The following is a 13187-nucleotide window of genomic DNA, read 5'->3' on the forward strand; positions in this document are numbered from 1 at the left end:
AAAGTACCGATAAGAATACCGTTAAAGTACCGAATCGATAAGCAGTATCGGTAAGAGTAGTAATACCGTTAAAACCTTAACGATACCCATCCCTAGTTACTAATTACATTTTCTACAATGTAATTACTTTACTAATTACTTTCTAAATCCCATATCAACCTCGACCAGTTGAACAATGCAAGGATAGACATGAAACTGCTTTTAATAATATAGAATTGTGTAAATTATTCTTGAGCTGACCAGAGTATTTAAAGGGAGAGAGTTACATTCAAAACAGACATTTTAACATTAGAAATGTTTACATTTTGATGTTAAATCCACTATTGATTCATATAGAATTGTTCCATAGTCTATACAGTATTTAATGCAATTTCATCTGAAGTCATTGTAATTACATTACAGAAAAATTAAGAGTAATCCCTTACTTTACTTTTTTAAGGTAAAAGTAATTAAATTACAGTAATAAATTATTTAGTAATGCGTTACACCCAACACTGATGATATATAACAAACCCGAGTAAAAACCTTCAGAATATAATTAGGAACAAAACTGTAAATTTTGGTGTTTGTAAATGCTATGAAAGTGGAGGATGAAACTCATTTTATATAAAAATTTTGAGAAAACGCCTTTGAAGATATGTATTGTAATTGAAATATAAAGGCGCAGATAGATAAAGGGCAAATAAATAAACACTTAAAAGTGTATTTTAAATGTTTTCTTTACACTAGTCTGACACAACAGGTAATGAAAAGCCAAACAGCCTCAAATCTGGCCAAAAAAAGCCTTAAATGTATGCTCTTTTAAATTTTTGTTAGCTTATTATAAAAATATAAAATGTATTATATTAGATTTGTATAAAAATATAAATATATTTATTTTAACTTATTATATAAGATATTATATTATTTCATTATTTCCCAGATTTTCACCTTTTTTTTTTTTCAGGCACAACAAAATTTATGACATTCAATTGAAGTGTGTCACTGTGCTCTTGGCACGAATTGCATACGCTTTTTGTGTTTCTTTATTTCCTGAGGACTCAAAACATCCATTCAACCTTCATTCACACCAGAATGATTATACACGTACACACACACACACACTCTCTCTCACAAGGTCTTATTCACACAGCACTTGTTTGGGCTCATTCTCTCAAAAGAATGTGTTCAGCTGTCGTACCGATAACATCGGATCATGTTGGCATTCACAGGGCTGTTGCTCTAGAGGTTTAGGTTCTGGAAATGTGTCATCACCTGTTTCCAGGATCCTTCCCTCTAGAGTTCAGTCTGTCACTGAATAGTTAATGCTCTAGACAGCTCTAGTACTGTGGGTCTACTGGGTTTTTCTGAGTCAAACGTTGCCTTTGGTTTTAACTTACATGCTTGGTCATCATGAATATGTGGCAGGTTGTTTGATTACATCATTGCATTTAATTAACAATTAATATATTTCATTGCATTGTATTTTTACATAGGATACGTGAGTTCTTTTTTGGAACATATAAGCATCTGCAACCTCTTTTGAATTTGACAGGGTTTTCTATTTTAAAGTTTCTAATTTAAGATGAAATCAAAAACTATCAATTCAGAATGACCATTCCGACCGTCACTTTACTAACTTGAGTTTAAAAGCATTTTTTGATCATTTTTCATCAAAAAATTGAAAAAGATTAATTATGCATTAATTTTTTTGAAAGCCACTTAAGCGATCATTTTTTTTAGTAGCCCAAAATGTCAATGTAGGGGGGAAAAAACATGGTTACGTTAATGGTTTCAAACCATTTCAAAACCATCAGGAATTCAAATCTTAAATCTTGGTTGCACTTGGTTTTAATGATGTTAAGATAGGGCTGGACAATAATTCAATATCAATATGTATCGCGATATAATTTTTTTCAATAACGGTGATATGATTTTTAAACACATTTCCGATATTTCGATATACATATTTGACAGTGATTTCACATTTCTTGTTTGTATGAAGGCTAAATACCAATAAAAGGTGAACATTTATTTATTTGCGCCATTTTTTTCCAAAAATATTATATAGTTTTATAGGAGTAGATTTCATAGAGTTGGCAAATTAATTTTTCATAAGTTTGTAGGTACAGACATCTGTTGTGGCCGTTCTTGGCCGTTTTTATGAGGCTTTTTTAATAGTGTTCATATCGATATCGGAATTATATCGTACCGACCGAAATTAAGAAATATATCGTGATATAAATTTTGGCCATATCGTCCAGCCCTATGTTAAGATTTTTTTTTTTTTTTAAATAAATGTGGTGTAAATGTAAAACATGGTTATTGGTTTTGTAACTATTCCACAATGATGTAAATGATATTTAATTTATGAATTGTACTAAAATAATCAAATCTAATCATGACCATTTAGTACAAAATTGTAATTTAATCCAATTAAATTTTTTGATGCATTGCATTATTTAGAAATTAATTGTAATTGAATTGTAATTATCAGATGTAATGTTGAACAACGTGCACTTCATATTTTTTTTAAAGAATCTCCCGAATCTTGATTCTTGAACTGAATCATACTCAAAAGTCTGATTCCATGAAGCATCACATCATTTAGTGAAAAACTGTAATCAAATTGACCTAATTTGAAATTTTGTAAAGAATCTCAATTGTATTGAATTGAATTGTACCCAAATTTCTTGTTTTCTGATGCATTACATTTAGTAAAGAATTGTAATTAAATCTAATTGTTGGTAAAAATGTACATCCATATCTTTAAGCTTATTCTAAGAATTTAACATTGACAATTCTTATGGATGTGATTATCAAAATGTAATTCTCTTTATTTTTATTTGAAGTTAAAGGGAAAGTTCACCAAAAATTTAAAATTCTGTCATCATTTACTCGCCCTCAGTTGGCGGTAGCCATTGACTTCCATAGTATAGAAGGAAATACTATGGAAGTCAGTGGCTACCGTCAACTATCTGGATACCCACATTCTTCAAAATATCTTCTTTAGCGTTCAGCAGAAGAAAGAAACTCACACAGGATTGGAGGGTGAGTAAATTATGACAGAATTGTCATTTATAGGTGAACTATCCCTTTAACCTTGAGCTGTCAGATAGTTTTATTGGTCATTGAATTATCTGTAGTCTTTTGTTGGGGTCATGTTGAGCTGACTTTTTTTCGGGGGCATATTCTGCTTTTACGTCCGGTAAAGACATAGAGACACACAGAACAAGTCTCCACCCACATAGGACACGCTCAGGTCATGTTTCACTTATTAGAGCCTCAAATCGAATCAGTGAGAAAATGGCAAACATTGTTAGCTGGTTGTCCTGGCATGGCGAGGTTGCATGCAGCACTGAACACGTGCCTGATACACAAACGCCCACACAACAGGCAAAACGTGAACAATTCAGAATCCCTGCTATGACAGCATCAGCAAAATCTGTGCCAGAAATTGTGTGTGACGGCAGTGATGTGATCCACATGAATCGAGCATTCAGCTTTTGACCCTGAGCTGTTGCCTCACTTCATCCTGTTTCACATTGAATCAGAGCTTCAGCGCTGTTGCTTGTTACCGCTTAGTTTTGGGTCATCATTGTTTGTTTCAGAAGCTCTTCAAAACCTTGTGATTTCATTCAAACCAGCATGGAAATGCTCTACTTCCCATAGTTTATATAAAGAAGTGAGGTTCTTCCTCAGTATTGCTTTGTTTTCCAGTACTGATAAATTAACTTTTTTAAATCAAGATACATTTACTTGAGAAGCATGACTTAAAGGTCCCATGACATGCTGCTTTTTAGATGTTTTTATATAGGCCTAAGTGGTCCCTAGTACTGTATCTGAAGTCTCTTTCCCGAAATTCAGCCTTGGTGCAGAATTTCAGCCACTACGAGCCAGTCCCACAATGAGCTTTCCTTAGGACGTGCCATTTCTGTGTCTGTAGCTTTAAATGCTAATGAGGAGGAGAGAGGCGGGGCAACTGCCATGCTTCGCTCGTTTGCAAGCCATGATGTCTCTCGAGGAAAAAAAAATATTGCGCTCACCTCGCACGGTAGTAGCTCATTTTCTCATGGGCGGGCCAAATTCTCTGGGCGGGCAAAGCAGAGAAAGGGGAGGTAACCTTTCCCCGTATGACGACATAAAGGGAAGATTCCGGATTGGGCCATCTGAGCTTTCATTTTCTCAAAGGAGAAGCAGGATACCCAGGGCTCGGTTTACACCTATCACCATTTCTAGCCACTGGGGGACCATAGGCAGGCTAGGGGAACTCATATTAATGTTAAAAAACCTCATAAAGTGACATTTTCATGCCATGGGACCTTTAAGTCTTCTTTTCTAAACATGTATAAAAATTAAATTAGATTGTTGAAACAAAAAAAAATACCTTTCAGTGCTGTGAGAAAAATAAACTTAACATGAATGGAAAACAAAATGATTTTTCTCACCCAACTGACGGATATTTGCTTACAGCAAATATTTTTGCTAAAACTAAAAAAAAAACTTAGTAAAACTTAGATTACATTTCAGTCAACAAGTTTAAGTAATGATGAATGAGTAATGTTTAGAAAATCAATAAAACAGTTTCATACAATTAAAAAATAATAATAATAAATTGCAGAAACTCTATTGGAGGTTTTGCTGTTCAAGTAATTTCTATGCCACTAGTTTTTCCAAATAGAAATGCCAAAATTTATATTTTCCAACAAGTTTCTCACTGACAGATATTTTTTCTTGCTTTAAGTTTACAGAAGACAATCAGCAGATTATTGCTGAAGTGAATTTCAGTGAAAGTGCATTTTGTTAAAAATTAAGTATAAAAAGTTATAGAAGTTTAAGTTTACTGTAAAGAAAATGTACTGTACTAAAACGTTTTTACTTTATATAAAATAAATATTTTACAAAATATTTTGGAATCTGAAATTGCTATAAAATCAAAGCCATGTGCTTAAATAAGTTATGTTCCAAATTTGAGGTTGATATTAAAAAAATGAAGTTCCTGTGAGATTTTATTTAGGCATTATACCAAAAATTGCTACATGATGACACCAAAACTCCATTGAATTTTTATGCATTTTCCTGTCACAAATTTATACATTTCTGTCGCAATATTACTTCTACCACAAAATATGGAATCTTGAGACTCAGACTTTTCCAACGGTATGCATTTTGACAAGATTATGAAAAGTGTTTATTATAAAATATTACAGTCAATTTTGAGGAGGAGGAGTTCACTTTTCACTATTTTTAGAAAGTACATTTCCAAAATGGTTTTCACAGAAAGAATTTGAGTTTTTAAGCTTTTAAATTATATTTAATTTACGATGATTACTAAATTATGTGAAAGGCAATAAAAAAGAGCGCAGAGCGTCCCGCTGGTTTAAACTTAACGCAAGAAATTTTAAGTTTAAACTTAATTTTGATGCATTTCTCAGAAAACAAGAATATCTTGTCATATAAGTAATCTTCCTTCTCAAGTAAATGTTTGGTATTTGTAATGGAAAACCAGACTAAAATACTAATGAAGAACAATTTTGTTTTGCAGTTTAAACATAGTTGTGCACATGGATCAGGTTTTAATTTATACCCAACAAAAGATCACGTGTGTGCAGTGACAAGACCTTCTATTGTCTCAGACTAGGAAAAGCCCTCGTCCCACGTTGGAGTCTGCTCTCTTGGAGCTGACAGTTTGTGTCTTTAGACGTCCCACCAGTGCAGCCCACCGGCCTGAAACAAAACACAGACGGTCATGTGACTCAACAGGCCAAGTCCGGCTGGGGCAGCTTTAGTGATTGAGATTTTGCTGAGACTGGCATTCACAGATTAACCGAGATTGTATTGTTCAAAACGTCTGTTTACTATTGAAGTAGCTGAGATTTTAGTGTCGTCTCAGTCAGCGGGCTAATGTTTAGTTCAGACCCAAGTGTCACTTTGACCTTGCTGTCGCAAAAGGAATATTGCGAATGTGTCAAATAGGGAATGTCACTTTTTACACAACTCTGTTTGTGTCTTAGCCTTAGTGTGCTGGTGCTCTGCAAAGATGCTTAACTTCGCCATGAGACACTCAAAATGTCTTTCCCCCATTTTAATTAAAACATATAGTTAGCTTTTTATGGCGAGTGTCAGATTCCACAGTTTAGCATGCAGTGTCTGTGGGCCGGCGGTGCAGTTTAACGGGGCTAGAGACATAGTTCAACCGCGTGTGCCAATTCTGGGTTAAGGAACTGGTCAAAACAACCATTGTCAACACATTTCTACTACGGCCAGTGAGGGTTATTACGGAGCGGTGTGTTTATTAAGCTGCTCGCTGGCCCGGTTTTATTGGAGAGACGTGGAGCGAGTTTTCTATTAAGAACTTTGACCACAATTAACTGCCATATTTGTTGGTATGAAAAGCTTTAAATATTTTGCACGAGGAGCGATCTGTGAGTTTGTTTTTGTTTGTTTTTTTGAAAGCGTTTTTGACCAAATAGCCATTGTTTCATGGTTGGTTCAAAATATTAAATGTAAAAGTACAGTAAAAATCTGAAATAAAAATTACCAATGACGAACACTACAATATTTTATTATTTTATTTCACCAAATTAGATATAAGTAAATGGCAATATTTCCCTACATATATTTGACTAAAACTTACATTTCAATAAACATTTTTAAGTAATGATGAAAGAACGTGTTTAGAAAATAATTTAATGAAACTGTTAAAAAAACGAATTACAGAAACTTATTACAGAAAAAAATTACAGAATTTTCCAAATATTTTGCCAAAAATAGTGCTAATAATTCATTATTTTTACATTTTTTATTTTATGCACATTTTTTATGTTAGTTCAATTGTTTTATATTATTTTATTATAAAAAAAATCACCATATAGCATCTTAACAGTTTCTTGGGAATATTATGAAAATGCCATTCAGATATTCCATTGTGAAATATATACTTTTCCATTTATTAGATGGTTTTATTGAACATGATGAGGAATTATGAAAAGTTTTGTTTAAATATTTTGTATTAGGAGCAACCTGTTTTTGCTAGTGTGTTTGAAAGAGGTTTATTTTTTTATATTTATTATATAGTTTATATTTTTTCTCTCTTTTGCCTGTATTTCTGTATTTATTTTCAGAAGCCATCTTTTTGATCAAATATCAATTAATGCTAAGTGCATTCAAAATGTTCAATGTAAAACATAAAATACAATAAAAATCTGAAATAAAAAATGTTTTCCACATTGTTTTTTATATAAATGAATGCTACAATATTTTAATTTTATTTCACAATTTCTACAATTATTTTATTTCACCAAATTAACAATAAATAAAAGTAAACAGTAATATTTTCCTAAAACTTAAAAAATGTACTAAAACGTGCATTTTAGTGAGCATTTTTAAGTAATGATGAAGTGTCCAGAAAGTTTTAATGAAACCGTTTCATACAGTTTAAAAAAACTGAATTACAGAAACTCTGTTGGCAGTTTTGCTGTTAATGTGTGATTTTTGTGTCACTAATATATTTTTTTAAATTTGCCAAAAATGCATGTTTTGCAACAGGTTTCCCTAAATACTTGCCTATCTGTAATTGTTTGGGCAAACAGATTTTCCCGGCCGAAATTCACATCCACATTTTTTTTTTTAGCATGGTTTCTTAGAAAACCCAGTCCTGACTCCTGTTGTAATGATATAAAAGCCGTAAGTTTCCATTGATTTACTTCTGTGAACAGACATGGATGCATTTGATTCTTATTTGATTTCTTGATAGTGTGAGGTAAACCTATCCTGACGATGTAAGATTTATCTACCGCCAGTGCTCGTTCCTTAATTTGTTTATAGATTCAATCCAATCTGAAGTGTCACTCTCATAAATGTTCCCATCCTTAAGTTTCATCAGCAGCTTCTGGTGTTCATTAATCATGGACTCAGACTGATTTCTTTTGCATTCGGTGAAGTTTTAGGAATGTAACTGGATTTTGCATTAGTCAAATCAATGGCTTTTTGTAATGCGTCAGAAATGCTGCCGTCTCGAAATTAACTAGTTAAACTAGCCACTAAGTTTATCATATTAATCACTTATCTCACCTGAGACTTTTAATTAACTGTAAGTTTTGGGATATTTTTGTTCTTGTTTTTTTTCCCTCTAGTTGAGCACCTTCTACTAGAACTATGTTGTTTAATTGTGTTAATTTGCTTTAAATATAGATTTGTTTGAGTAGAAGGACAGTAGTTACTAGATGAGTAAAGTTTACGAACAAACTTTAATGCTGGCCTGACAAAGCCTTGTTTGAAAGTTTGAAATAACTTTGAAAAGCTTGAAGTTTGAAGATTTTACTCAAACTCAATAAAAAGTTATTTTAACGTAGCACATTGTTCAAATGTTTACGCAAGTTGCTAGCATGTTAGCATGTTGTTAACATGAATTAGCATGTTACCATGTTTTAGCAGAACGCTAGTATTTTTTAACATGTTAGCATTTCTTAGTACATTGTTAACATGAATTAGCATGTTTGAACACTTTGTTAGCTTTTTTTATCACATTGCTAGCATGATTTATCACGTTGTTAGCATCTTTTAGCTTGATGTTAACAAATTCAGCATGTTGCTAACATGTTTTAGCATGTTGCTAACATGTCATGTTGTTAACATGTTTGGGGTTTCAGCATAAAAACTCTAGGAGTAGATACTGTTTAAAATTTAGTTTAGTTCTAGCATGTTGCTAGCATGGTTTAGCACCTTGCTAACATGATTTAGCATGTCGCTAGCATGATTTAACATGTTAGCATTTTTTCACATGTTGCTTACATATTTTAACACGTTTCTAGCATGTTTTAGCATGTTGTTAACTTGTTTTAAAGGGGTCCTATTATGCTCTTTTACAAAGTCTTGATTTTGTTTCGGGGGTGTACTAGAACAGGCTCTCATACTAGGTTGTTCGAAATTGAAAAAGTGAAAAAGCATAATAGGACCCCTTTAACACATTGCTAGCATGTTTTAGCACATTGATAGCATGATTATAACATGTCAGATCAGTCTGTCAGATTTCGGTGGTTGTACCTTGAAAACTTCAAGAGGAGAAACTTTGCCAATCCAACATAAAAATAAAATCTGCAAAACAGTTTATGTAAGTGTTTGGTTTTGATCTGGATTAGTAGGAGCGGTATGTAAATCACTCGAATTCTGTCTTGATGGTGCAGGATAAGGTGTTTTATCTCTGCTTTCGTCCCGCAGGTATATCGCGGGTCCGTGTGCCTCCATCCTTCAGATCCAGATGGAGTTGAGTCGGAGAGCTCAGCCCAACGCCATCCTGGAGAAAGTGTTTACATCCATCACAAAGGTATGCTAACGCAGCGTCATGGAAAATTAAGCCATGAGAGAGAGAGTCATTCACCAAAGCTGAGGCTCAATGTGAAGTAAACTGGTGAAATATGATTAAAATACATTTCTCTTTTATGAACCTGTTGATCCTCTGCTGTCACTGTGTGTGTTTTATGAGGCCATCAGAGCAATATCCTCAACTTTAGTCTAGAAACTAACTATAAATACAGCTCAAACAGGTTTAACATTAGCAGACAGGTGAATAGAGTTGTGACATTCTTTACAAAGGCCTGTTTTGTCGAGCTGCTGTGAACTGTCTTCATCAGCTCTGGAGCTGGTGTTGTTGGGTGGAAATCTGAACTGATAACTTTGGTTGGTCGCCGGAAGAAAGCTGTCAATATGTGGTCTCACTTTTCATTTGTCGTTTTGCTGGTTATTCTGTAGGTCTTTCTTGAACTTCGGGCATCTGTGTGTGTTTTATTTATTATATTAAAGCAATTTAGGTTCCAGGGTGTTTTTTTTTTTTTTTTTTTATGAAAACTTTAATTTATTTACTTTTGTCCCAGACCCAAACTTTAAAACTTGCAATGTAAAAATCCATAATAAATATACTATTTCAATTTAAAACTGTCACAAAGATAAAGAAAAAGTTAAATAAATGCAGCTAATTCGTTATTTATTGTGTGATTTACACACATTTTTACATTAACTTTAACCAATTTATGTTCCAGGGTTTGATTTTAATTTCTGTTCTTTTGTTTGTTTGTTTTTAACGAAAACTAGAATTTATTTACTTTTGTCTCAGACCCTGACTTTAAAGACTTTGTCAAAATCCATTACAAATATATTACTTCAATTTAAAACTGACATAAAGAAAAAGATACGGTGAAATAAATGTAACTTATTCAATATTTATTGTGATTTACATACATTTTAACATAAATTACGCCTATAACATAATTTCCGCGTCAAAAAATTCTTTACCTTATAATGTTTTATTACTTTATTTATTATGAGTTTATTAGTATACAAATGTGTCAGTGAAGATCTTGAGATATAAGACAATTGAGTTATTAATAATTTTATGAAATAATAATTCTGTGCCATTTCCAGTTTAGCTGTAGTTTTGTCAAATTATGCAAAAAGTGTGAAAACATTAATTGCTTGTGTGTATTTAGAACAAATAAATCAAATGCTAGCTAGTGTATTCATAATTTCATAATTATGCTTTCCACAGCCAATATGAATACATGTTCTGTTTATTTGTCTTTGTTTGTTTCAGTCCCCAGACTCGAGGCACTTAGAGGGTCTGTCTAAGCAGCTGGACTGGGACGTGCGGAAGGTCCAGCGATGGTTTCGACACCGGCGGAACCAGGACAAACCCAGCACAAGAACCAAGTTTTGCGAGAGCATGTATGGTTTCATTTATTTATTTATTTATTTATTTATTTATTTTGCTGTTAGCACACATGCATGCTAGTGCTCTACCATATGAAAAACATGGCATCAGTTTTTACATTTGTGACCCTGGACCACAAAACCAGTCATAAGGGTCAATTTTTTAAAATTGAGATTTATACATCATAAATAAATAAGCTTTCCATTGATGTATGGTTTGTTAGGATAGGACAACATTTGGTCGAGATACAACTATTTGAAAATCTGGAATCTGAGGGTGCAAAAAAATCTAAATATTGAGAAAATCGCCTTTAAATTTGTCCAAATTAAGTTCTTAGCAATGCATATTACTAATCAAAAATTAAGTTTTGATATATTTACAGTAGGAAATTTACAAAATATCTTCATGGAACATTGATCTTTACTGAATATCCTAATGATTTTTGGCATAAAAGAAAAATCTATAATTTTGACCCATACAATGTATTGTTGGCTATTGCTACAAATATACCCCAGCGACTTAAGACTGCTTTTGTGCTCCAGGGACACATTTATTCATTTATTATACTTTATACTTTTATTGATAGAATAAATTAAGAATATTTGCACTACAATATTGCTTTCACTTTTTGTATTTTATGCACAGTTTTTATTTTATTCTATTTTTTATCTTATTTTATTCATCATTTAGCATATTAACAGTTTCTCGGGAATAAAAGGAAAATGCCATTCGGAAATTCCATTGTGAAATTTATACATTTACATATATTCATTTATTAGACGCTTTTATTAAAAGTAATGAGGAATTTATCAACAATATTTGCACTACACCATGCTTCCAGTTTCTAGTATAATTCATCTTGGTTTGCTTCATTAGAAATCTTTATTGATGAATATTTTGAAGGTTAAATGGAAATTGAATGGAAAAGTACTCATGGAGTGGTGGTGGGTGGAGACTCCTCCTCCATTGGTCAGTTTTTCACTGTAAGTGCTCTAGACAGGCTGTAAAAGTATAAATGCATGTTGAAGTTGGAAGAACAGGTTATTGTGTTTTCATATGGGAAATTTTTACATCTGTCGTCCTATATTTTGGAAACAGCCGTATGGGGTCTTTCCTGATTTATCTGATTTTGTTCAGATGCATTTGTTGTCAAACAAAAGATCCGCCCACCCATGTTCTCTGTGATTCAGCAGTAAAGTCAGGCCTCGGTTTGATTGAATTAATGGGATTGTTTTCAGTGTTTCCTTGTCTGATTGCAGTACTGTGTGGCTCCTCCTACATGCAGTCATGAATTTGAGTTTCAGTCATTTGTTTTCTCTGATTTCTCTGCAGGTGGAGGTTTACATTCTATCTGTGTATATTTATATATGGGATCCGTTTCCTGTGGCAGGTGACTTACAACTGCAAGATGTAGAATTACAGACAGATATTACTTTTTTTGGGGTGTATTTATATGATTTATCAATTAACTGTGTGTGTGTGTTTTCTAGTCTCTCTGGATGTGGGATACGAGACAGTGCTGGTACAATTACCCCTATCAGGTAACGCTTAAAATGTTGTTTATTCTCTAATGTGGGTTTAATTAAATCTTGACAGTGAACTTTGACATTTTCAAGAATCTTTTGCCCATTACGTGTACATTTTGCGAACACAATGTCCACAATATAAGAGGATGTAAAAGAAACTAGTTAACGTGTTTTTCTGAAATAAAAAATGGAAAAGAAAATCAATTATATTTTGTGTAAAGAAAGTGAAAAGTATTTTTTATAATGCATTGTGATATTATTTTCATGACATTAAGTTAACCACATTTTTAACTCAATGTAATGTAAAAAATTGTTATAATATAAATAGTATATTATATATAAAATTCAATAAATTATATATAATACTTAAAATCTTATGTAGTAGTATAGATTTAATTTGTTATTATATTAACATAGTATTTTTATATCATGGTAGTAGGGTTGGGTATCATTTTTTTTCGATACCGGTGCCAAATCGATACTTTTAAAATGGTTCCGGTGCCTAAACGGTGCCTGAACCAATACTTATTTAAAAAATTAAAAAATAAATAAAAATTCCCCCAAAAATTATGGATTGGCCATTAGCACTATAAACACATGATGTCTGTTTCATTCATACTGGATGCCAGAGGGCGCCCTCACACAGAAAATCCACATATCCAGTCACAGAAGTAGCGGAACACATGACCCTCCAGGAAATCCCTTATATGGACAAAGGCATGCTATTGTAGCTGTAACTGAGAAAACAGAACATATAAATGTTTTGAATGATAAAACAGACAATAAATACTCGACTGCGACGATATAGTTTATCTGTGTTATTCAAATCATCTCTGGTATTTTCATAACAATTAAGTGTATTTATAATCCATTGCTAATCGATGTATTCTTTTTAAAGTAGCCTATGGAACATATTTTCTGCCTCATTCTGTGACAAGAAGCCACATCAGATCACAAAAGGAAGCATTTGACTGGTG

General features: G+C 32.7%; 1 protein-coding gene across 1 annotated transcript in view; it reads left to right on the forward strand.

Moving 5' to 3' along the window:
- LOC107698577 (ceramide synthase 5-like) overlaps positions 1 to 13187 on the forward strand; it is a 29597-nt gene that overhangs the window by 5520 nt on the left and 10890 nt on the right. Inside the window, exons 2-5 of the mRNA XM_016499624.1 lie at positions 9199 to 9304; positions 10568 to 10698; positions 12017 to 12074; positions 12175 to 12225. Of these exons, the coding sequence (XP_016355110.1) occupies positions 9199 to 9304; positions 10568 to 10698; positions 12017 to 12074; positions 12175 to 12225 (346 nt within the window). The remainder of the gene's footprint in view (positions 1 to 9198; positions 9305 to 10567; positions 10699 to 12016; positions 12075 to 12174; positions 12226 to 13187) is intronic.

Source organism: Sinocyclocheilus anshuiensis, unplaced genomic scaffold (genome assembly GCF_001515605.1).
Source record: "Sinocyclocheilus anshuiensis isolate Anshui unplaced genomic scaffold, SAMN03320099.WGS_v1.1 scaffold118, whole genome shotgun sequence".
NCBI classification, from domain to species: domain Eukaryota; kingdom Metazoa; phylum Chordata; class Actinopteri; order Cypriniformes; family Cyprinidae; genus Sinocyclocheilus; species Sinocyclocheilus anshuiensis.